The sequence below is a fragment of the Protomyctophum parallelum genome (genome assembly GCF_964188405.1).
Source record: "Protomyctophum parallelum genome assembly, chromosome: 8".
Taxonomy (NCBI): Eukaryota; Metazoa; Chordata; class Actinopteri; order Myctophiformes; family Myctophidae; genus Protomyctophum; species Protomyctophum parallelum.
Window position 1 is genome coordinate 49325367 of NC_139703.1, and position 26739 is coordinate 49352105.

The window sequence follows — 26739 nt, forward strand, 5'->3', positions numbered from 1 at the left end:
CAGGAAGGGTGAGGCATTCGAACAGCTGTGTTGAATAGCAAGATGGAAACAGGGAATACGATGAGCCTTTAATTGGTGCCATTACGTCATCAGAAACTGCAGGAGTGTTGAAACATCTGCATCATGATTGGATACGATAGTAATGGCGCTTGACAGACTCCGGGTGAGAATCCCCTGCTGGTCTGAATTTGGCATGCAGGCCCGCTGCGCTGTTGTAACAGTGTGAGCCTTACAACAACTGGATCTGTTAGCATGCATGCCGCTGTGCTGTTGTAACAGTGTGAGCCTTACAACAACTGGATCTGTTGGCATGCAGGCTGCTGCGCTGTTGTAACAGTGTGAGCCTTACAACAACTGGATCTGTTAGCATGCAGGCTGCTGCGCTGTTGTAACAGTGTGAGCCTTACAACAACTGGATCTGTTAGCATGCAGGCTGCTGCGCTGTTGTAACAGTGTGAGCCTTACAACAACTGGATCTGTTAGCATGCAGGCTGCTGCGCTGTTGTAACAGTGTGAGCCTTACAACAACTGGATCTGTTAGCAAAGCAACCACTGCATAATGATTTATAAATGATTGGACACTTATAAATCAGTAAACTAGTTTCAACATTTCACATGATTGTTAATGATGGAGACAGCATGTCTAGCATTTTGCATGGAAAAAGATCAACCACAGAATGATTCACAAATTATTTCATAATATTATTATTATTTTTTGCTAATGAATAAAACCGATTAATTAGGGAGTTGGAGTTACGAATTACGAAGGTCAATAAGTCAAAGTTTGAGGAAAAAACAACTTCCATTTAGTAGGCTACATCATCTGACTAAATGGATTCAACTTTACCACACCGTTATCCACAAATATACAAATTCATTTTTCCCCACGTTTTCATTTATTTTATTACAATTAATTCAATTTTATCCATCTTTTTTTCCATGTGTTATCTAACTCCTTTCCTTTTCCATTTAAAACAAGTCCAGTATGTGACTATTCTCTTTTAGAAACTGAAAAGTCCCGAAGAAAGGAAGGAATTGTGGGGTGGGAGGGGGTTGTAGGAAGTTAGGAAACGAGGGGAGTGGCACCCCTCCCCTCCCAGCAGCCTCTATTCCAGGCGAGGAGACACTTTTCTCCGTATTTTATGCATGATATCTTCCCCCAATTCACCGTTATTTCTCCTCTTCTCATCGTTAGGGGTTTCTCTCTTTTTCGTTCATTCGACCTCTTCGCAGTCTTCTCCTTGTTCTCCGTCCATTAGCAAAGCGGCATATTTACTGGCTGAGCTGAACTTCTGGAGAGGAAAGAGAAAACATGTTTTTATCAGTTTGCAGAGCTTATCAATGATCGGACTTTCTTTTTTTTAATTTATTTTCTATCCCACGATTTTGTAACCCATTTTTCACCCCTGTGTCAATCATCTAATCCTGGGCTCTACACACCCTCCACCAACCTAGTCCCCATATATGGGGGACAAGGGGAGACCAACCTAGTCCCCATATATGGGGGACAAGGGGAGACCAACCTAGTCCCCATATATGGGGGACAAGGGGAGAGCAACGGACTTGAACTCATGCTTCCTTCATGCCTGAGTGTCCAAGTTGCTCCTTTACACCTGACAGGGGGGAGTTTCCCCGGCCGGACGTAGCGCGTGGAAGGAACACGTTATTCCAACCAGTTCCTTTCCCCTCCATCAGGCGCCCCGGCTGGCCAGGAGGAGGCAGTTTAGTGACCAGGATTACTGCATGTTTTTTGTGAGGGTACCTAGTACCCTAGGGGACACGGGGAGAACATGCAAACTCCACACAGAAAAGCCCTTTCGCCAACACCGCCTCAGGTATGGGCACTGGTGACGCGTAGGAGGAAACACGCCGCCAGCACCCACAGCGTCCAGAGCGGGAATCGAACCCAGGACCTTCTAGCTGTGAGGCGACAGCACTACCAACTGTGCCACCGTGCCCCGCAATGATCGGACTTTCTAGTCTAGTCACCTGGTCTAGTAGCCATGTAGTGGTGAGATTTTCATGATTGGCTTGTCTCTAAGCCAATGGGAGACTAGCCCTATACGGCCAATGGGATATTTCTGGCAGAAGCCCTTGATGGCCGATTTCACAAAGCCCCCTGTCCAATGGGACACTAAGCCCGCTTTCCTCTCCCCACCATGACTAGAGACTGCAAACCAGACTACAGAAAGCCCCAACAGAAAGGTACAATATATACCATTCTGACCTGAGATCAGATTCTAAAAATGTCTATTACATCCTGACAGTTTCATTATTAACCCATTCTGACCTGAGATCAGATTCTAAAAGTGTCTTCGATTTTTCAAAAATAGCAGACCTACAAGCTCGTATCGCGCCACTCGGTGGCGCGATATGAGCTTGTAGATCTGCTATTTTTCAATAGCTAAAGCATAGCATGATGCCAACACCAAAATGGGTGCCCGGTCAGAATGGGTTAATAACATGGATTGATCAGCCATTTTCTTTTATACTCAAATTATGAGCAGCATAACCAATCATTAAAACTAGCAGAAAAAGGGGGATCTTTGTCTGCATTTATATACACCAAAATCTTGACTCTGACACAAAGACCCCTTTTCCACCGGTTGGTTCCCAGTGGGAACCGGTTCAGTTATTTTTGGTTTTTAGTCCATGAGCCAGAGGTCCAACATTTGTGGACGAACTATACACTATATTAAATTGTTTATAGGATCAATACAAGTAAATAAATACATGAACCCTTCCACAGTAGTAGCTTTTTCATATTTTCGATTATTTTGCATATTTTCCTACATAATGCCTCATTTGCATATTCAAAAATGTAAAATTTGTAATACAATAAATCATTGTCTTCGTGTAAGTACTCAATTGGGGAAGTTTCATGGTGATAACAATCTAATATAGGTATGGTTTTGCCCACTCAATTCATAATTAACATTTCAATTTTGGAGCTCTGGCTCATGGACTAAAAACCAAAAAGAACTGAACCGGTTCCCACTGGGAACCAACCGGTGGAAAAGGGGCCAATGAGTTGTGTGTGGAGAGCTCTCTCTCTCTCTCAATCTGCAGGAAAAAGCTCCAGCCTATGTAAAACAACGCGTTTCAATGAGTAGTACAGTACGTAGGATGGCTGTGACGTTCCAGCATGAGCTCTAGAGACACACACACACACACAACACATTGTAAAGTGCTTTCTCCTGTTCTTCTCATGATGGAATCCACATTAAATATCAGACAAGTTCCCCTTAAGCACATATAGGGTATAGATTTATTCGAAATATGATGATTATTGAAATTAAATGAGGATGGAACCACAAAGTGGGCTTTAGGAACTGAAGCCAACATGAATGGACTTTGTTTGGGGGGGGGTCGGGGGGGGATATTCTCTCTCTAGTTGCAAAATCTGATCGTTTGGAGACACTAGAATTCTTCAAGGGGAGGCTACATACACTCTGGGTGAGGGTGGAAACAGGGTGGGGGGGGCAGTGAGTCAGGAAGTGACATCACCCAGTTAGGACTCACAGGGGTGGGAGTCTCTTCATATTTCTTTGGCTCTGGTGGTGGTCTGGAGTCTCGATCTCTTCTGTTATCCTTTCTACAACCACAACGGACATGAAGGTCAAAGTTCACAGGCTGAGCTGACCAATGGAGGGTTTGAAACTAGGCTTCAAGTGTGCACCTAACACAACAAACCAAATGGAACCAAGCTACAAAAAAAATAATAGATAATTCTCAATATATCAAAATGTTTTAAAAAGTGTTGCAAGCTGTAAAAATAATTTAAAAAAAAGAACTTGTGAAGATGGTTGGTCAACACAGTCGCCTCAGAACTGATTTTCTTTCAGGGGAAGGAAAAATCAAGAAAGCCTTCCCAGTATTTCACCTACACTGTGGTGAATGAAACCATTTAATTTAGCAGATCTACAAGCTCGTAGCGCGGCACTCGGACTACCAGTCTTAAATCCAAGAACCCACAGTGTACCAACACTTGTTCAACGGAAAACAAACAAATCAAAAGACTTCTTAGCCAGTTCCAAAGGTTTCTACATAATAGAAAGCAGGACACATAAGCAAAGTCATAAATAAATTACCAACATTAAAATCGACCATCATAAGGAATGCTATAAAATTAGCCTCTGTACCAAAAGACTACACCAAAAAGTCCTGAGCCAATTTCACTCGGAGGGCCAGATTTACATACGCATACATGAAAGACAGGTTAGACTGCCATGTTGATACAACTTTGTGTGTTCCCAATCGGCGTGAAATCAACATCTAATTTACTATAACAGCAGCTACTGACACAGTCGTAATAGATTTTTCCCTTAGTGTACAGTAAATATTGTATGACCGTTTTAACCCATTCTGACCGGGCACCCATTTTGGTGTCAGCATCATGTTATGCTTTAGCTATTGAAAAATAGATCTACAAGCTCATATCGCGCCACCGAGTGGCGCGATACGAGCTTGTAGGTCTGCTATTTTAGAAAAATCGAAGAACGACTGACGTTTTTAGAATCTGATCTCAGGTCAGAATGGGTTCATCAGACCAGTGTGTGTCCCAGTGGAAACCTCGTATGAATCTGATCTCAGGTCAGAATGGGTTAAGTACCTTGAACATTTTTCTCAGAGAGTTGAACCAGTCTTGTTCTGAAAGATGCAGGTGTTTTGAGGCCAATATATAGAGGGTATGCACGTGGAATCATCATCATACCCGGAATTTATATCACTTAAAATCAAATGATCGGAAGCAAAAGAACCTGATCGGGACATGCCTAATTTATATAGTGTTTGTTCAGTAACAAGGGTCTCTCCAGCTTTTACATAAACAAAAATAAATCAGGTGAACAAAACCTCAGCCAATTATCAGCTTAACCCATTCTGACCTGAGATCAGATTCATACGAGGTTTCCGCCGGACACACACTGGTCCTGATGAACCCATTCTGACCTGAGATCAGATTCATACGAGGTTTCCGCCGGACACACACTGGTCCTGATGAACCCATTCTGACCTGAGATCAGATTCTAAAAATGTCAGTCGCCCTTCGATTTTTCAAAAATAGCAGACCTACAAGCTCGTATCGCGCCACTCGGTGGCGCGATATGAGCTTGTAGATCTGCTATTTTTAAATAGCTAAAGCATAACATGATGCTGACACCAAAATGGGTGCCCGGTCAGAATGGGTTAATTTTTTATAGTGTTCCAGTTCTAATTTTGTCACATCACTTCCAATTTCACTATTTTAAAGACTTGAACACATTTTAAAACCTGCTCTTTAAAACATTCAAACCCTATATATATATATATATATTAGTTGAGAAAATAGACGATGTATTAGAAGACGTATTGTGAGCTTGTAGATTTTCTCTGCAGAAAAGACTCTAGGGTTCATGAGGTTAAAAGGCTGAGAATTGTCAAAAAAAAAAAAAAGACTGACCGTCAATCAGCAAGATGGATAGTGAATCCAACCGAATGCGCAAATCAACCACATCAAACGTGATCCTCCCTAAGAGAAGGGCACTTCACAAAGTAAAATTGCGTCGAAGATGACAAGCAAATGGCGTTCCCATGCCGGTGTGTCAGTTTTAATAAATGACACGCATGTTTATAAGTGCAGAATGCATCTTAAACGAGGTGCAAAAGCCTTAGTAAATCTGTCCCATAAGAGTTGAATTAACTCAGGATTTTTGTGTACAGATGCAATAGATGAGTTATTGAGCATCAGCCAGCCATTAGGGTTTCCCTAAAAAGCCCTGCCTCAGCCCCAGACCCATAAGTGGGTCTGGGGCTGCTGGTTGGCTAACCTGTCTGCCTCCCTCCGTCGGTCTTTGTTGGGCCCCTCTCCACGGCCCCGGCCCGCTCCAGGCCCCGTGGACCCCCCTCGCCCCCGTGGGGCCCCCGGGTCCCGACGCACACCGGCAGCCTTATTCTCGTCTGTAAGGAAAGCTCAGACAGTTGAGTGTTGAAGGAGAGGTTGGTAGACTTACTATAGGGACTAAACTCATGCCAAACTGTAGCACATAATAGGCACCCATCTGAATTCGAGAGCAGAAGCGTTTTTCTGATGGAAGGTCAAAATGGCAAATTCACACTTTTAGAATGCAAGCTGTTTTTTTCTTTTTAGTTTAAAACCAGCCAACAAGCCTGGTCCTGCACAAACGTCCCTAATTAAACCATCAATCAAACGTAGGGGTTAGCAAGCAGACTGTGTGTCAGACTGTGTCCATTATGGTCAATGAGTTCGCCCAAAAAGTCTACATCAGGTCTTCCCGATCCTGATGTAAATAATGAATCAAATGATGGCTTCGCACATTCAGAAAACTCTTTGAACATTGAAAATTCCAAGTGTTCACTGCATTATCCAAAATGAGTCCAAAAGTGGTTGTGGGCATGAGTCACTACACTGACGCAACACACAGTGTGAGGTACAAGAGGGTTATCGATTGAAAATTTAATGTTCCACAGAAACAAGAGGTTTATCATTCACGATTAGGATTAGGCATAGGCAAGTCCATTCCGTTCCAGATAAAGAGATCCACCCTCCACCACAACCTCCTCTGTTTTAGCCAATCGCCAGCGGCCTGACCAAGGAAAGAGATTACGGAGTTCTCACTATTATTCCATAAACTTTCAGTGCAGGAATATGCAAGTTTTAAGGCACAGGGAACCAGTCTAGTGACGAGGGGGTGAATGCAAGACAACCCAGTCACACTCACTCTTGACTTCAGAACGTGTTTTAGTCAGAGATAGATGAGGCCACACCGAGGGTTGGTTAGGTGATTAAACACAGTTCATTAGTGGACCTTACCCTTTCCAGATCCTCTTTCATCTGCAGAACTCGACGAGCTAAAAAAAAAAAGAAAAGAAAAAAAGTGAATTAGAAAAACATTAAATAAAACAAACGCTAAAATTGGAAGAGGGGAAAATCTGATAGTACATGAACATTTATAGTTTGGGGCAATTAAAAAATTAACTAAACATACGGTAGCCTATACAGTAGATTATAAACACCTCATTACAGCTGCACTATGTAAACTTCCTCTTCTTCTCGCACCTTCCTACCTACATGACTGCCTGCCTAAATATGTCCCAAACCGCCCGCTAAGGTCTTCCACTGCTGGCCTGCTCGCTTTGCCTAAAAAAATGGCAACTAAAAAATACAGGGAAGCAGCTTTTTGCTTCTACGGGCCGTCGGCATGGAACAAGCTCCCACTGTACCTTCGTCAGGCAGCCTCTGTAGACATTTTTAAAGCTCAGCTCAAGACCCACTTCTACAACATTGCTTTTAATTGATTTTAATTTAAAAAAAATTGTTATTCATGTCCTCACTGTATTGCATTACTGCTTGTTTTTTAATGTCGTTGCCTTGCTTTTATTCTCCATTGTTCTGTAAAGCACTTTGAGCTGCATTTCATGTCATGAAAGGTGCTATACAAATAAAGTTTTATTATTATTATTATTACCACAATGGAAACAAGCCCTGAGGGATTTTGTGTTATGCTTTTATCATCATTGTATAATCGTACGACTGTACCATTTGCAAACAGTTAATTAATAGAGTAACCAAACCATTTTTACAGTCTTTGGTATGACCCGGGCCAGGGATTGAACCCCAACCTCTCAGTTTCAAGTTCTCAGTTGTGAATGTTTGACACAGCAGTAGAACCGATACAGCCAGCACTGAAGGGATTAAACAGGTGGGCCTAATGACAAGAGACAAACCACAGAAAGACCACTGGTTTCTATTGCATTTTATTTCTGTCTCGGTGTCCTATCCAGTCCATGTGCTTCATTAGTAAATTATTAGGTGCCGGAGCTCATGAGGACATTGAGGTGACGGAACGCCTTCTAGAGCGCAGGAGGCAGGTTCCAGAGTTGAGCTACGGCATTAACCCATTCCGACCTGAGATCAGATTCTAAAAATGTCTATTACATCCTGACAGTTTCATTATTAACCCATTCTGACCTGAGATCAGATGTTTCTTTTTACAGTTTTTTGTAGCTTTCGCCTTTTTATTTTTTATAGAGAGGGACAGACAGTAGGCTGACAGGAAATGGGGGTGAGAGATGGGGGAGTGACATGCAGTCGCGGCACACTGCCAGACTGGGACTACCGGCCAAGGTCCATGGCCTGCTGAGCCACGGCCCAGGCCCAAAGAGGACGTTCATGGACTGCTGAGCCACGGCCCAGGCCCAAAGATTACGTTCATGGCCTGCTGAGCCACGGCCCAGGCCCAAAGATTACGTTCATGGACCGCTGAGCCACGGCCCAGGCCCAAAGATTACGTTCATGGACCGCTGAGCCACGGCCCAGGCCCAAAGATTACGTTCATGGACCGCTGAGCCACGGCCCAGGCCCAAAGATTACGTTCATGGCCTGCTGAGCCACGGCCCAGGCCCAAAGATTACGTTCATGGCCTGCTGAGCCACGGCCCAGGCCCAAAGATTACGTTTCTGACGGCCCATCGGGGTCCCGTCGCTTGTCGCGTTAGAAGTAAATCATACTTCCTGTTGTTGTTGATCGCCTCGAGGGTGTTTTGGCTACATCAGCTAAATGGTAAATGGTGCATTTATATAGCGCCTTTATCCAAGGCGCTTTACATAGATTGTGCATTACATTCACCCATTCATACACCGATTGCGGCGGAAGCCATGCAAGGTACCAACCAGCACATCGGGAGCAATTTGGGGTTCAGTGTCTTGCCCAAGGACACTTCGACATGTAGACAGGAGGAGCCGGGATTCGAACCGCCGACCCATGGATCATTGGACGACCTGCTCTACCTCCTGAGCCACATCCAAGATGGAGCCTTGTGCACCTTGAAATGGGCCCTGAAGAAACAAATCTCTGGGCGTCCTGATTTAATAGTTACAAATACCCCTGGGCGTTCTAGGTGTTAAGCACATATCGAACGGCATGAAAGTTCAAAGTAAAAAAAAAGTGGAGAAGTTCCAAATAAAAGGGGAAAATGAATATTTTGATGAGGTAGATATGGCTGTTATTACCCAAGCGTGCACATTGTCAGTCCAATATTGCGGACAAATCCACATCAAAACGCCACAGCGATTGTTTTAGGTACACAAACAATACTTGGGAATCTCAGTAAGGCAAAGAGATTTCCTTCACACCAGTATAGAACTCAGAGAAAACACTGCACTGGGAAGTTAACACCCCGGATCATTTAATCAATGAAATCATAGCGCCCAGCGATTTATCCCATTCTGACCGGGCACCCATTTTGGTGTCAGCATCATGTTATGCTTTAGCTATTGAAAAATAGCAGATCTACAAGCTCGTATCGCGCCACCGTGTGGCGCGATACGAGCTTGTAGGTCTGCTATTTTTGAAAAATCGAAGACACTTTTAGAATCTGATCTCAGGTCAGAATGGGTTAATAATGAAACTGTCGGGATGTAATAGACATTTTTAGAATCTGATCTCAGGTCAGAATGGGTTAATCAATGAAATCATAGCGCCCAGCGATTTATAGCAGCGGAGAACATTTAGCGACAGACCGGATGTTATCCCGGATGTGGCTGAAGTAGCCAAAACACTCTAGAGGTGATCGACAAAGGGAGGTAGGATTAATTCTAGCGCGACTAGCGACGGGACCGTCTAACACAATCTTTTCTTAGAATTGGACGGAATGATTTAGATTAAGAGTTAACGTTTTAAGATTTTCGATCTCGTCGGCTAAAATGGAGGGGAACATTTCCAATGACGTCCCACCGGAAAATAACATCGAGTGTTGCGCAACAGACGCTCCCAGCCTGTGGAGCGATGCGATCGGTTTAGATATCAATAATCTCCGTCCTTTTGATCAATCTCCGTCTTGAGCGCTGGGCGTTACTAATTGATATTTGATAGGGCGGAGAACTCCGTCCTGTGCATGCAGGGTGTTAATATGGGAGCACCGGTTAACCAATCCTCAGACTGGAAGCCAGTCATTTTGTTTATCCCACGATTTTGTAACCCATTTTTCACCTGTGTCAATTATCTAAGGTGATCCTGGGCTCTACACACCCTCCGCCAACATGGGGAGAGCAACGGACTTGAACTCATGCTTCCTTCATGCATGAGTGTCCAAGTTGCTCCTTTACACCTGACAGGGGGGAGTTTCCCCGGTTGGACGTAGCGCGTGGAAGGAACACGTCATTCCAACCAGTTCCTTTCCCCTCCATCAGGCGCCCCGGCTGGCCAGGGGGAGGCAGTTTAGAGACCAGGATTACTGCATGTTTTTTGTGAGGGTACCTACCCTAGGGGACACGGGGAGAACATGTGAGGGTACCTACCCTAGGGGACACGGGGAGAACATGTGAGGGTACCTACCCTAGGGGACACGGGGAGAACATGTGAGGGTACCTACCCTAGGGGACACGGGGAGAACATGTGAGGGTATCTACCCTAGGGGACACGGGGAGAACATGCAAACTCCACAAAGAAAGGCCCTTTAAGCCAACCCCGCCTCAGGTATGGGAACTGATGAAGCAGAGGGGGGAACACACCGCCAGCACCCACAGCGTCCCCAACGGGAATCGAACCCAGGACCTTCTAGCTGTGAGGCGACAGCACTACCGAGCGACGCGTGCCACCCTGGAAGCCAGTTTTAATAGAAGCCACAAAGTATTCTAACCTGAGTTTAGCAGGAGCAGAGTCATTGGGAGAGACAGGAGGTCGTCCGTCTCCATCACTGGATCCGGCACTGACCGCACTGCGCTTGGCCCAGGCGTTCTCCTTGGGAGGGGGAGCAGGCATCACCTTGAGCGGCTCCTTGGAGGAGCTGTTGGTGGCAGGGGGGCGGGGGGAGGAGCCAGGAGACGAGGGCTCGTCTTCTCTCCCACTGAACACCTCGTTCTCCACAGAGCGCTCGCTCTCGCGACGCCGTGAACCTGGTAGGGGACATAAGCGAGGGAAAGTGTGTTTAACCGAGGGAGTGGTGAATGGTGATGGCAGCGAAACCATTGTAAGCATCTAGCGACTAAACATGACTGGATATTGACAAATGCATGGAGGAACTGCAGACCTGCCAACATTGGGAAAATGTACTGTCGCACCACTTTTGCACACTTAGCTTCTGTGTACGCCGCTTCACTTGAACACGGTCGTTTCCCACTAGCCTCCATAAGATCTAGTTATTAGAGTTGTTCCAATACCGATACTGGTATCGGTTTACTCGGGCCGATACCACCCTCAAGTACTCGTACTCGTACTCTGTACTCGGAAACGGACCCGATACTCTGACCCGAGTAACAAAACATCCAATCGACACTAGGCTGAACGAATGCAACGGGAGCAAGTCTGACCCAAAACTGCAGCAAATCGCCAAAAACTGCCGATCTACAAGCATAAATGACTACTGACGGACAGACAACTAGGGGTGTAGGCATGACAATGAAATTTAATTGGAGAAAAAAAAGGGTAAAATAAATAGTTACTCAATGAAAATAAGAATTAAGTACTTGTACTCTGCCTGGAAAGAAAATGGTATAAGGACAACTCTACTACTAGTTACTAATACATCAGCTTTGTGTGGTGTTGATTTATGACAAGTAATCTCGTTTTTGCATGATGCAGAACAACTTGTAGTTGTCTGAGACAACTTCATTGACATTTCTTTGATGTATTATGCAATATCAATAAGGGCCGACGTGTATGAATGAATGAATGAATGAATGAATGAATGCCGACATCTTACCTCTTCCAGAAGTGCTTCCTGGCTGTGATGACTCACTTCCTGTGCGGGAACGCTCGGGACGCTGCTCAGTCGTGTCCTCATTCCGCCAGGTGGGTTCTCTGAACACAAAACAGGACGTTAAAACCAGGTGGGTTCTCTGAACGCAAAACAGAGGCTGTTAAAACCAGGTGGGTTCTCTGAACACAAAACAGACGACGTTAAAACCAGGTGGGTTCTCTGAACACAAAACAGAGGCTGTTAAAACCAGGTGGGTTCTCTGAACACAAAACAGAGGCTGTTAAAACCAGGTGGGTTCTCTGAACACAAAACAGACGACGTTAAAACCAGGTGGGTTCTCTGAACACAAAACAGACGACGTTAAAACCAGGTGGGTTCTCTGAACACAAAACAGACGACGTTAAAACCAGGTGGGTTCTCTGAACACAAAACAGACGACGTTAAAACCAGGTGGGTTCTCTGAACACAAAACAGACGACGTTAAAACCAGGTGGGTTCTCTGAACACAAAACAGACGACGTTAAAACCAGGTGGGTTCTCTGAACACAAAACAGACGACGTTAAAACCAGGTGGGTTCTCTGGACACAAAACAGACGACGTTAAAACTAGAGCCATATGGAATCCGTGTTAACGGAATCGCGGACGGAATCGCGGAAATGACCAATAAAAACGGAATTGGAATAAAACGCGGAATATTGCGGAATTGGGCTGAAATTCAGTTTTTGGGAGAAAATGGAACATGATTCAGGGGTCAGGTTTGTTCAGAAATCAAGTGAAGACGGCCGATTATTATATTTTGTCATAAATGCGCAAAAAACCACTCTCCACTCATTGAAAATCCGGTAGAGTACAGTTGTAAGGAGATGTATAGCTTAGCTGCGTGTCTCTGTAACACCGAGCTCGAGGAGTAGACACAGAGCACAGCGCACTCTCTCTGCCTGCTCCTCCCTCCCAGTTTCACACACACGGAGTAAAGAGAGAGAGGACTAGAGGAGTAGACTAGGACCAGGGCTAGGACTAATACTATTACTAACCTTGTAACCAGTCCATAAGCATTGCTGTTTTCATCTTGCATTAACAAAAATAAAATCCACACTGAGAGGGACAGAAGGTGTAACAGTGTTAGACCTACAAGGCTACATTAGCCAACGCTAGCTCCTATGCTAACGCTGCAAACTTACAGCACCTGTAAACGGTTCTTTGATTGTGTGTGTGTGTGTGTGTGTGTGTGTGTGTGTGTGTGTGTGTGTGTGTGTGTGTGTGTGCGCGCGCGGGTGCGTGCATGCATGCGAGCCAACTGAATGTTTTCTAAAAGGACAACTTTTTTTCCCCATCCTGACCAGCCTATTATTATTATTATTGCATTTTGGATGCAATAACTAACTGCAAGCCAATGAAGAATTAACCAATCAGTAGCATTGTCAGTATTTGTCTTAATTTCTAATTCATATGATATTAATTTAGTTGACAATAATTTAACTGTAGGCCAGTGTTTTGAGACATACAAGGCTATTGTCTTGTATTGCTATAAAATTATGTGGCAAATTTCAGTGGTGGAGTAAAAACAACAAGGTCACATGGCTTTGGGGAGTTTGGGCAGCAGATCTACAAGCTCTCAACATGTCATGCTGCAATGTGCTGTGGGCTTGTAGATCACCAATTTGGATAAATAAACTGATTATTTTTCCCTGATAAAAATGTTTTAAGCCTGTGCCTGCACCTCATACAGCACTATGTTCCATATTCTGCTACAGTACATGTTTGCAGTTTAATTAAATTAAAGCTGCATTTGATAGGGGGGGTTGTTACTGTAAAAAATTGCATAAAAAGCAAAATACCGAATTCAGAAATATTAAAACGGAAAAAACGGAATTTGGGAAAAAATAAAACGGAATTGGGAAAATAATAAAACGGATTTCATATGGCTCTAGTTAAAACCAGGTGGGTTCTCTGAACACAAAACAGACGACGTTAAAACCAGGTGGGTTCTCTGAACACAAAACAGACGACGTTAAAACCAGGTGGGTTCTCTGGACACAAAACAGACGACCTTAAAACCAGGTGGGTTCTCTGAACACAACACAGACGACGTTAAAACCAGGTGGGTTCTCTGAACGCAACACAGACGACGTTAAAACCAGGTGGGTTCTCTGAACGCAAAACAGACGACGTTAAAACCAGGTGGGTTCTCTGAACACAAAACAGACGACGTTAAAACCAGGTGGGTTCTCTGAACACAAAACAGACGACGTTAAAACCAGGTGGGTTCTCTGAACACAAAACAGACGACGTTAAAACCAGGTGGGTTCTCTGAACACAACACAGACGACGTTAAAACCAGGTGGGTTCTCTGAACGCAAAACAGACGACGTTAAAACCAGGTGGGTTCTCTGAACACAAAACAGAGGACGTTAAAACCAGGTGGGTTCTCTGAACACAAAACAGAGGACGTTAAAACCAGGTGGGTTCTCTGAACACAAAACAGAGGACGTTAAAACCAGGTGGGTTCTCTGAACACAAAACAGGACGTTAAAACCAGGTGGGTTCTCTGAACACAAAACAGACGACGTTAAAACCAGGTGGGTTCTCTGAACACAAAACAGACGACGTTAAAACCAGGTGGGTTCTCTGAACACAAAACAGACGACGTTAAAACCAGGTGGGTTCTCTGAACGCAAAACAGACGACGTTAAAACCAGGTGGGTTCTCTGAACACAACACAGACGACGTTAAAACCAGGTGGGTTCTCTGAACACAACACAGACGACGTTAAAACCAGGTGGGTTCTCTGAACACAACACAGACGTTAAAACCATTACACTTAACAAAACAAACGAAAAGAAAGGAAAGGGTAGAAATTCGAATATTTTACTTTTATACGTTTTGAGCATTTGAGAAATGGTGGTTACAGGAAAGATGATATGCATTATTTAACCCATTCTGACCGGGCACCCATTTTGATTGATTTGATTGCATCATGTTATGCTTTAGCTATTGAAAAATAGCAGATCTAGAAAAATCGAAGAACGACTGACATTTTTTTTAATCTGATCTCAGGTCAGAATGGGTCCATCAGACCAGTGTGTGTCCAGTGGAAACCTCGTATATGAATCTGATCTCAGGTCAGAATGGGTTAATGTTCCCAGTTCATATTTGTTCTGCATCAAAAGGGCTCAGTCTGTAAACCACACCACATATTATGTACTATATAAGCATAGTGAACCATATATATATATTATACCATTATTATTATCTACAATTGTTATATATATATATATATATATATATATATATATATATTTTTTTTTTTAGGGCTGTCAAAGTTAACGCACTATTAACTAGTTAACTCACAATCCTTTTTTTTTTTTTTTTTTTTTTTTTTTTGCGGCTTACGCCTTTTTATTGATTTTTTTTGAAGGGACAGACAGTAGGCTGACAGGAAACGGGAGAGAGATGGGGGGGATGACATGCAGTAAAGGCCGTGTCGGGTCCGGGAGTCGAACCCGCGGCACACTGCGACTGGATTACCAGTCCGGTGCCCAGACCGTTACGCTACGGCCTGGGCCACTCACAATCCTTTTAACGGCACTATTTTCTTTTAACGCACGATTAACGCACTGTGAAGTTTGACAGAATGGTTGAGAGATGCATGGCAATTTTACACTGAAGAGTTGAATAATTGTTAAACAGCTGCATTACTTAAGTTAATTTAAGTCTACACAATTAGAAAACATGTTATTTTGATCAACATGGCCTGTTATCTCTCGTAATGGTACCATTGGCCATCAATACAGTTCTTTAGTTTGGGTCTGGAAGGCTAAATGTCATCAAATGGTGGTCCGTGGCTCAAATGCAGAATAAATAATGGACCTTGATATGAAAAATCTTGAAAACCACTGATTTAAGGTATATTTAGATATATATATATATATATATATATATTTAAATATGAGATTAATTTGCGATTAATCACAGTTAACTATGGACAATCATGCGATTAATCAGATTAAATATTTTAATCGATTGACAGCCCTAATATATATATATATGAATGTTTGTAGATGAATGTATATACCTATGGACAACATGAATGTATGCACTGTGTAGGCAGATAGATCTGCTACACGTGCACAAATGGACTCCAGGGGTAGGGCATGACAAGCCTATGGCTTCTCCTTAACCTCCGTTACATCATAGTCTGACATGTAACAAACATGAAAGATGCAGTACTCTCACCTGTCTCTGGGCTTTCTGTCAAGACCCCGGCCTAGGCCATCATCCAGTTGCTTCTGCAACCTCTCCTGCTCTTTCTTCAGCCTCTCCTCCACTTCACGCTCCTTCGCTGCTGTGTCCACCGGCTTGGCATTGCCGAAAATAGAGGCCCTGGGGGCACTAGGTGCTGGGGCACTGCCACCACCACCACCACCCCCACCGCCACCTTGTTCCTCCTCCTTGGGAACACTGCGAGGCTTCAGTTGCAACTTGGGCCTTGAACTTGAACCTGAGAGGGGCGAAGAAGACGATACAGGAACACGGGAGGTTAAAATTGTGCCGGTATCATTGTTCCATCACAGAGTCAGCACCACAACACCATTAACAACACTACATAGATGACAGTGAAAAGCACACCCCTATTTATTCACTTGCTACTAGCCACTAGCTCACTAACTACTAGTTACTTTGCAGCACTTGATTGTTTTCTTGCCACTCAGCCAGTTGGTTGACATTTGCTTTTACTGCATTATTACATTTACTGCATTATTGCACTTTGTAAGTCACTCAGATGCTCAAGAGCTCCGACTCAACAACACTTTTTCTAGTTTCATGTAGCCAGACAACCAGAGAACTTTGCCTACCGATTAGCCCTGGTCCATAGCTCTAATGCGATGCATGTTACTCTCAACTTTTGCCCAAAAAGTACAGTTTATGTGTGTGGTGGGGGGCTCAAAGTGCTTCCACTAAGGAAAGTAGGCTTTCTAATGACACAACCCGCCTTTGTTTTGGTGAGTAGCAAAAACGTTCTTTTTATTTACTAAAGACGAGAGGCTGGTCTGCATTCATGCGAGAGGTGGAAGTTGAGAGCAACATAGCTCTAAATGCATCGCATTAGAGCTATGGATCAGAGCTACCTACCGATATGACTGCAGACATTTAATTTCAATGTCTTTGCTACTAGGCAGGGGGGGACATTTATAAAGATACTTGTACTGTAGGTCCCTCATTTTGAGACAATGATAGGATTGTTTGTTAAAGCAGTAGGCATAGGTTTGTTATTTGCCGTGGAATTTTGAGTAGTGATGGGTCTGATTCATTAATTAATTGTTAATAGGATCAAAATAATTTATATGCAAAGGCTATATTGTCATCCAAACCCTGCCCATAGTAACATTTTAGAGGATAACATTTATTGTGTTAGCTTAGGCCTACTGCAGGTGACTTGAATACTATACGGTGAAATGTTGAGGGCTACAGGCCTACCAAAGTGTGCCTGCATTATTGGTATTGATGGTAATGGTATCCGTTAGGCAACATTTATGTGGATGGATAACAGAATATTTTGTGATGCTTTATTAAAATAAAAATGCCTCTTACCTTCACCGCCCTCACCTGATTCTTCACGCCTCTCGTCACGTCTCTCATACCGGTCCTCGCGGTCACCACCACCATAACGATCCCGTTCGCCATAGCGACTACCGCTACTACTCTGATTGTCATCATAGTCACGCCGGAAGCCTGTGCCAAAGGCACGGCGGCCATCTCCGGTGTCTCTGCGAGAGCCAAAAGCTGGGAAACATCAGGGAGGACAGATGAGGTTAGAGTCAACACAATTTCCGCCGGTATTAATTAACAACATGCCAGGATATCGCGCCGTTCAACCTTTATTTTGAAAATCCAAAACACTGCGACCGGATATTGAGATCATAAATAATGAGATCATATTCACAGCGGTTTATGTCGGTTATCGGCCATAATAGCAATTACGGTAACTATATCGGCCAAAATGTCTCATCATCGGTGCATCCCTATTTCAGACATTTTCAAAGTCTTGCACACCAATCTCAGACTTCATGTAGTTAGCCTGTGGCATCAGTCGGCTATCACGCATCTATGACATGGCGGCTGGAATCCTACAGAGCCACGGTGTGTAAAAGGAAAAACGTAACTCACCTGAACTTCCACCTGAACTTCCTTCATAGCGATCCCGACCGCCCCCACGATCGTCATAGCGGTCCCTGCGGTCGCGATCGTCATAGCGATCGCGATCCCGTCCTCCGCCAAAGGCGGAGGAGGTTTCCTTCCTGGGCTCATAGCGGTCACGTGATCCTACAAGCACAACAAAATACCAGAGGTTCTTTTTTGTTTTCTAATTTATGGAATTTCTTTGATTATTCTTTTAGTTCTTCATGAGATTACTGCAAAATATCATGGCATTTAGTTTTGAATGGATACATTTTTTTAGGCTTTGATGCCACCGCATACACACAACAGTTTGTGTGTGTGTGTGTGTGTATACACACACACACACACACACACACACACACACACACACGGAAATTGCTTTTAATGCTTAATATTTGCTATGAGGCAGCTAGTTGGAACTCACTCTCACCAAACGCATCGTCTCGTTTTGGAGGAGGTTCATCGTCATCACTTTTGGGTCTTTTGACCCTCCAGTCACTGTCCGTCTTGTCAGGACCCAAGTCCGACATGCGACCACCCCGGTCGCGTCCACCCATAGATCCATTGTCTCTCTCTGAGGTGTACAGGAGAGGTTAGAATATAGAATATTACAGTACACATTTTGCAAGAAAGAGGTTTACTAGGTGACTTGTTAATTCCCCAAATGTACCAGCTAATTATATTAAATTAAGGTTCAAGATTTTGTGGTTGATCAAATGTAAGCGGTATTAATGTACCTTTATCGTTAGACTGGTCTGCGATATCCACACGGATCCTTCGGTTTCCCAAGTTCTGTAGCCATAGATGGTAGGAGAGAAAAAAAAAGGTTATGTTTTCCACTTTCCAGTATTATATTTTTTCAGAATGAACAAGATGTATGTGCATCTTCACTTGACTGTGCTCAAAATTGCATTGCACATTGGTGAGTTTGTCAATTGTCGCAAACTAGTCAGGAAAACTTATCTCGACCAGCCAGAGTGGCTACTTTAAAACCAAATGTCAAAGTATGGACTTAAGAAAAAAGAAAACCTGGCAGCAAGTTGTAAATTGTGGCGTTACTGTGAACACATCAGGGAAATTGTACTTTACTTTTTACACTGGTTAAATACAAGCTGGTACCAGAATAGGTACCAAGTAGGTACAAAACAAAGCACTCACTTCCTCGTTGAGACTGAGGGCCCTTAGAAGGGAATCCACATCATCAAACTCAGCATAACCAAACCCCTTGAGCCGCTCTGGGTTACTTGGTTCCCGAGGGAGACGCACCGCACTGATCTGGAAATGTATGAAGAGAGAAACACATGGATTGGGAACACACTGGCAGCAGGCTGACAAAGCTTCTTCCTGCGTCACAATCAGAGGTGAACGGATGAATCGATCTAAAGGTCAACTGCATTTCACAGGAAGACAATGACACATTTTGTCATAAACATAGAGGAATGATATTTTGGCCATATAATTCTTAGTCTTTATTCGGATAGCTTCCACTGCTGCGGTCGCTAGTCTTCCTGGGGTCCACACAAAAATATACAATACAACTGACACTACATAACTACTGACTGTCTAAATCCAAATTCAATTACATCAGAATGCCAAAGATAAATAGATGTAGGTTAAACATAATGTACAAAAGCACATCAGTCCAATTGTGAAGTGTTTCTGTATTTGGTTTTGTAAGTTCAAAATACCCTGAGCTTACCCGTCTAGTTTGATATCCATGTTTTAGACCTGAACTAATTCATCTGTAGAAATCTGGCTTTCCCTCAATGATTGCATTTCTGGTAAATTTTATAGTAGTTAATTTATCCTCTACAGTTAGCCATACTAAACTGTGGTGCATCCTAGAAACATTGGTTTTAAAAGAGCAGTTCAGCACTAATCTTGCAGCTCTATTTTGTGCTAGCTGGAGTTTCTTTACATCTCTTTTTGCAGCAGAGGACCACACAACCGTACAATACAAATGTGAAAGCACTAATGCCTGCGTTACGTCCCTTCTTATTAGTGGTGTAACATAGGGAGAGCATCTGCGTGTAACCGCAATACCCTGCTCCATTTTTACAACAATCGTATCAATATGATCCGACCAAGTCAAGCGCTCATCAATTGTGACTCCAAGTAACTTTATTTTATCAACTTGCTGTAATGGGGTACCCTCGTAGTTAAACTCAGTCGGGAGTCTCCAGCCAGCATATGTTTAGTGCCCAAGACAATGCACTGTGTCTTGGAAACATTAAATATCAATTGTCAAATTGTTCTCTTTTACCCAATTTGACAATTGTAATTCCTTCGTTAAAACTTCATTCAGTATATTGCACGTTGTTGCAGCGCTAAACATGGTCGAATCAGCTGCATACATGACCATAGTTGCTTTATCTAAAACATAAGGCTTATCATTTGTAAAAATGGAAACAAAGTGTACCTAAACAACCCTGATGAACTCCATATTGTACATCCTTACTCTAAGATAGACTACTTAAAAAAACAATAACACACAATTTGCTTCCTCCCAGACATAACTATCCATCCAAGAGAGGGCAGAGGATAGAAAACCATATGCTTTCAATTTGGCTCTTAGCAATTCGTGATCAATAACATTGAACGCTGCACTGAAGTCAGGCATCACTGTACCAACTACCAACCAGTCTTATTGTCCAATTCATTCAACCATTTGTCAGACATGTGAACTATAGCAGAGGTAGTTGGAGATACCAGCTCTGTATGCATGTTGAAATGTTGTAATTGGCTCATTACTTATGCTGCATTTGGTTGAAAACTATCCTCTTAACATTTTACTGAGCACCGGTAGTAGACTTATAGGCCTACTATTAGCCTCAGAAAAATGCAGCTTTTTAAAATCTTTTGGCAATGTTATTATTTTAGCTTCTTTCCATAGTGTAGGACACACAGAGTGTGCAGCCCTAAAGTGTGCATGCATGTGCAGGCCCTTTCGAAAGGTGTTTCCTTGGGCAAAACAATGTTCATTTGCACAAAACTTTAAACTGCATAAAAAACTATTAAGCAGTGGTTCCCAAACTTTTTCAATTCAAGGACCCCCAAATGAATGGGTAATGTATTTGGCCACAGAGTCAGACCCCTCATCTGAAACATTGTTGTGCCAGGGGGACCGCCTGGAACCCCACCCAAGAAGGACCACTTTGAAACCACCGTCACAAAGCACCAGTGCAGTGTGCTGGAGGAGTGGGTATGAGTCTTGGAGCATAAATAAAAGAATATACTGAAATACTTGGTCTGCTAGTGTTACTGCAACAACTTTGTGTACGTCAATCACCAGAGACCTGACCATTGCGTCCTCCCAAGTGAATTCAAACTGAATAATGCAACATTTGTTTCCAAGCTTCATATTATTGACACAATTTACTTTGGAACCACAATTCATGAGTAATGCATACGTAGCAAAACATCCCATATGAGGAAGGCAAATACTAGAGGGGAATGTCCCAGGTCTAATGCACCAACAGGCTTTATGCGCCTTCTAAACGATCAACTACTGTTTTACGTAACTAACGAGCTGGGATGACCCGTGTGTCCTGTTTCTCTTAGTAAATAGCAATAGTCCTGATGCAAAGGAATGAGAGCTCACGGGCAAGGTGTCTTACCAGGCCCCAGGCATGCCATCATTCATTTAAAAAATAGAAAAAGCATATAAACAGTTGTGCAACATTTAGGATTTTCTTTTCTCAGAAATCTGTGGCATTTCTTCTATTGAAGTTTTCAAATGTTCTATAGAAATTCTATAGAAAAAGGCAGATGCACACCTCAAAAGTTTGGTGAAAGGGGCGTAGGACCAGTACTAAAAGGGTATCTTTGAGAGAATAAATGACCCATACACTGTCGGAAACTTCCATAAAATGTTGCCCTTTATTAACCATAGTAAGATAATCGTGAACCGTCACATGGGTTTCATTTTGTTTACATGGATCTATCAACCATGGCTTACTTTTCAATATCCATCAAATTAATGTATGTATATAAAATTGTGGGTGCAACAGCAACCACAACATGCCATGAAGATAATACTGTATAGAGGTAATCTACTTCATCTGTTAGGCATTTATCATTTCTTTGACAGTAGCATTGATGCATTGGGTACTAATTTACAAATATTATCCTATATGCAAATACATAGAACAATACTATATATATTGTGCAGCAGCCCTCGTGTGTGACACTTACTGCTAGGCCACGGAAAAAGTCTTTGATGGACTCCTCACTGACATCATAGGGCAGGTTGCCCAGGAAAGCTGTATAGGGTGGGCTACGAGGCAGCCGAGAGCGGTCGACATTGGGCTCACGGGCCGACCGCGGCGCTGTGGGGAGGATGGATCGGTCGATGGCTGGTGTCCGGTATGAATCCTCCTCCGTTTGCCAGGACGTGGAGACTTGGGAGAAAATGAGACCAGAGCTTTAATTATCTCCAACAGAGGCGCTCCTATACATCTAGTTGTTTAGTAAGTGTTACGGGCCTACGGATTACTAATGCACACACACCCACCCATGGGTGTGGGTGTGCAACAGACAACAATCAACAGTCAAGCTTATAAGCAACAGCTAGGATTTCCACTGAGGGCGACATGGAGTCAACCTAATATTTTACAACACATCTTCTTTGTCGCCATGTGTGCAGGTGAGAGAAACAAAGCCTCCCTAGAAATTAATGTTATGTTACAATTTAAGAACTTGACAGAAAACAAGGATTTGGTGGTACAGAATGTGGTAGTCTCGCATAGCCAGATGAATGACATCAACTACCGATACATCAAAATTTAGTGTAGTGGCTAAAACGGCAGTCAAACCCCCAATAAACCTACTAGAGTTGTCCCGATACAATTATTTTCCTTCCTGATCCCACAACTTGCGTATCGGCCGATACCGTTTAAAGAGATCACCAGAGTGCTTATAATATAATAAAACATATGATTATTATATTACCGTTAGTGTCAACCAATGGATTGGGCCAAGTCTAGGTATGCCTTTACTCACCATCTCCATCCAGGTCCTCGGTTTCGTCAGCCCAACTGGTGGACTTGATGGACGGGTAGCTGGGGGGCGGAGCTGGGGCATTGCCTCCACCGTCCTCGGCCAAGAAGTCAGTCAGAGTTAGGGTCTTGCCCTTCTTATTCTTCTTCTTAGCTGGAGATGGAACAAATACACACAAATGAAGTGATGTCAGATCATGTACTGTCTGGAATAGATAACTGTTCCCATGTTATTCACACCCATTTAAACACTTCAATTCTAGCGTCCCTATTGTGGGCTAAATATTTGTGGAAAATAGCAGATCAGCAGTTCAGCTCAGATATTTGTTCTAGGGCTGTCAGAACGAATTTCAAAATATGAAAGAAATCGAAGATACATATTCGAATGCTAAAATTGCCATTCGAAAGTAGCTTTTATCATTTATTAATTCCATTTAATTATTTAATTTTGTTTTATATTTTATTTTACCCGCTCGCTTAATGTAATGAATAACAAATCTACCGCTGTTGAATCGGCCCGGCCGCTTCTCGACTTCCAGCCACAGAGTTCTAGCAGGGGCCAGGGGGCGGTGCTGTAGCTGCTGCTGGGCGTGAGTCAGACTACAAGCAGGAAGTAGTGCTGCAGGCAGAGGCTGAACCAGACAGATCACCACTCCAGAACATTTACGTTCGGAAAAAGCGCACCGACTGCACGGTGCAATGCAAACTATGCTCTCCGGTGCGGTGCGATATTGGTGATGAGTGGAACGTGGACGGGAAAATAAATAACATCAAGAGAAAGCGTAATCTGCAGTCTGTCTGCAGACTATGCATTGCTGGCCTGTTCATCTGATAGCCAAGCATTCTGTTAAAATAGAGAAACAATTGCTCTATTGCTGGTGGTCTGGAGTTGTCCTGTCCATGATAGACAGACTAATGAAACATTTATTTATTTTTACCGTTTGGATGGGGGGGGGGGCCTCTAGTGGACAGAACGTGCATACAAAACTTGATATTCTGTGAGGCTGTTTTTCAGTAGGCTATAATGAGCTAAAATTAATGTAAATGTTCTAATATTAAAAATAATAAAGCAATGATTATAGAGGTAAACTGACAGCCCTAATTTGGTCTAGAGTGAAATACTAGCAAACTTAACGTGAAGGCAGAGGAAACTACGCAATAAACGCACCTGCTAATCAGGAGCAGTTAGGGATTCAGTATCTTGCTCAAGGACACTTCGCACTAACCCAGGGGGAGTCTGGGATCAAACCAGGAACTTTCCGATTCACAAGCAGCGGCTATAACTCCTGAGCCACTGCCACCTAGTATGGCTAGTATAGAGCTCTGGGGTACCCCCGTTAACTAAGTACATAGGGTTTAAGCCAAGGGGTTAAATACTGTTTACAAATGGAACAAAATGGAGACTGTGGGAATCTTAACAGCTGTCCAAGATGTGGGCTACAGCCCTTATGTAAAATACTTGTAGTTATTACACATCTACACATGATTTTCATACTTTTTAATAAATAGCCGATCAAAAGCTTATAGATCTGCCCGACACCGAAGCACAACTAAATATAAATAATCAAGGTTTAGTGTTACACTACAGGCTTTATTAATTGGTTTTACTGGAGTTTGCAATGACTACACTAAAAGGGAAAACCAAAACATGCAATTCATTACAAATTTGTTTGTGGTAAGTAGAGCAAATCAGGGTCCACACAACCTGACAACCACCACCAGTTTCTGCCATGACTAACAGGACAACAAGCCATTCTTCTGAAAAGGCTTGCATGCATGCAGGCCTTCCTTTATATGGACAGCTGCTGTGTTGTGTGTGTGCAGACAAACACACCATTAGCAGCGTTGCAGTGAGCTGTGAAGTGTGCTGCTCCAACAATAACTGATAAGGGAACTGCAATGTGCGAGCCATGATAAGGAAAACCGAAAACACTGTCTTGTTTTTAAATGGAGGATTTCTTGTCCAAAATGCAGCCAAGTTGAAGTTGGAACCAGAACACTCGAGTGACTTGACTGCCCCACACTAAATAGGGAGTGGTCTGTCTGTTACCGTTTCAATGCTGTAGGTCAAAAACATTAATCACCAGAGACGCCTCACCATTGCATCCTCCCAGTCAATTCAAACGGAACCCTAACCATCGTTTCCAGGTTTCATAATGAATTCAGAATTTAATTTGGAAACACAATTCCTGAGTAATGCATACTGAACTTTGCTAAACACCCCTGGAAAATGGGGATAGCTGGGGGCTTGAAACGGCTTTGGTTTGTTTTGGTGCTGTCAAGAGCACCACAAAGCAGCTGCCACGTTCATTGTGAAATTCTCAGCTGTCAGGGCATTCTTTTCTCCCCTCTCTCACACTCACACACAATATTTACAACTGTGCCCTGACCATGATAATGCAGACTCACTGTTTACAGTTAAGTCATGGTGGAGGTGGAGCCGACCAACTGTATTGAGCAGCATCAACAATTAATACACATAGTCACAAACTAGCCAGGCCCCTTACATGCAACCGCCCCTCTGGTGACATAACACAACAGTAGCTAGAAGAAAGCTAATTTAACTGGGCTGCTTGTGTGTGTAATACATATATCTAAATATATATATATATATATATATAAATAATAGTTGAGTCACAGTCAACTGAAGGATTTAACAGCACGCAAAACCACCTCTCATTGTCTAATGTATTATTATGCCCCTGCCTCCCTGGGCTTAGTCATCAGAGGAGTGCTGACGGGAGAGTCTCCCCGCTTAGCCGTCTAAGGTTTAGGGCCTAGGCTACTAAGGCTAGTGCTCGTGGCTGCGCCAGGACCGATGGAAGTGCGCCATCATCGGACCGTTCGGACGGCTCAAAGTTGCGGGGCTACCGGGCCGGGTGTGGGGGGTTGAAATGAAATGCGACCCGGACACGTGTCCCCGTTCTCCAGTCTGTTACTAAACAATAGACATCTATAGACCCAAGTTAGCACAGCACACACACGGACACACGTGTTTTATCTTAGGCACTAGATTAGTAGCTACATACGGTAGCCCCGAGTGCACATAATCAGTAACACCAACACACAAGTAGGTCAGTCAGGTGCTGGATAATAATAATAAAAAATACTCTGTACGTGATGAGTCGAGGGAAGTGACAATATATGGCATTATTCTGAGCATTTTGATGTTTTTTTTTTTTTTTTAGGAAGCGAGCAGCAGCGACGATACGACCCAACCCCACTGCTCTGCTCCGACCGGAATCAATGCGCGTGCGCCCCAGCCGCTGCGCACACAGCTCGCGCCTCGCCTCGCGCCGCCACCACCACCACGGCGAACAGAGCAGAGCTAGTAGAATGTGGCTGTCTGTCTGTGTCTGCCTGCAGCCAGCAGGCTAGCACCGAAACACTTTAGCAAACAACGTCTCACGCCCAGTACAGAAAGCACCAAAAAGCCCCCCAACAACGACGACATCGCAAACGCGGCGTTGTCATTTTTGCCTAATTAAGAGGAACCCCACGTCCCACGCCAATAGCAAGCATTAAAACAACAAAATGTTCAGATTGTTGTGTGCCGCTTGAGCCCTATGTATGTATGCTGCTGCCTCGCGGATGCCCCCCCTTCTTTTGCGGGCCACTGCGTCTCTGCCGGGCAAAAAACAACCGACAGACGTGTTTAGACACCCGGGACAATTACGCCGGCCCACACGACACTTCTATAACAGTCCATAAACGCGAGGTTCCGCGTTATGTCGAGGCAATATCCCCTGAAAACCACTCCGCACGGCCCAGATCGTTCACCCACATAAACCTCACCTGACGCCGCCATGTTGGAGAGCGAGCTCGTAGCAAGTCCCCGGATGAAGGCGTCACAACTTTATCATCG

The 26739-nt window shown here is 43.6% G+C and overlaps 1 protein-coding gene across 4 annotated transcripts; it reads right to left on the reverse strand.

Moving 5' to 3' along the window:
- Positions 1–873: 873 nt before the first annotated feature.
- eif4ba (eukaryotic translation initiation factor 4Ba) lies at positions 874–26739 on the reverse strand. 4 transcript variants are annotated; one of them, XM_083771906.1, is made up of 15 exons: positions 26670–26739; positions 22879–23028; positions 22072–22277; positions 19036–19152; positions 18615–18669; positions 18308–18451; positions 17866–18021; positions 17290–17481; positions 15934–16198; positions 11700–11797; positions 10638–10893; positions 6812–6849; positions 5808–5937; positions 3523–3595; positions 874–1292 (listed from the first exon to the last, which is right to left on the reverse strand). In XM_083771906.1, exons 1-15 carry the CDS (start codon positions 26680–26682, stop codon positions 1215–1217), a joined length of 1971 nt encoding a protein of 656 aa, XP_083628032.1. In that variant the 5' UTR covers positions 26683–26739; the 3' UTR covers positions 874–1214. The 4 variants fall into 4 exon arrangements, with proteins under 4 accessions (XP_083628032.1, XP_083628031.1, XP_083628033.1 ...); XM_083771905.1 differs by having other exon boundaries at positions 18302–18451; XM_083771907.1 differs by lacking the exon at positions 5808–5937 and having other exon boundaries at positions 18302–18451.

Bases quoted from the DNA above. Each gene is read 5' to 3' on its own strand.
- eif4ba (XM_083771905.1), bottom strand. The intron at 17,482-17,865 runs GTGAGTTACGTT...GATGTTTCCCAG, and splicing joins AAGTTCAGGTGGAAGTTCAG to CTTTTGGCTCTCGCAGAGAC. The intron at 10,894-11,699 runs GTAAGATGTCGG...GTCCCCTACCAG, and splicing joins AGGAAGCACTTCTGGAAGAG to GTTCACGGCGTCGCGAGAGC.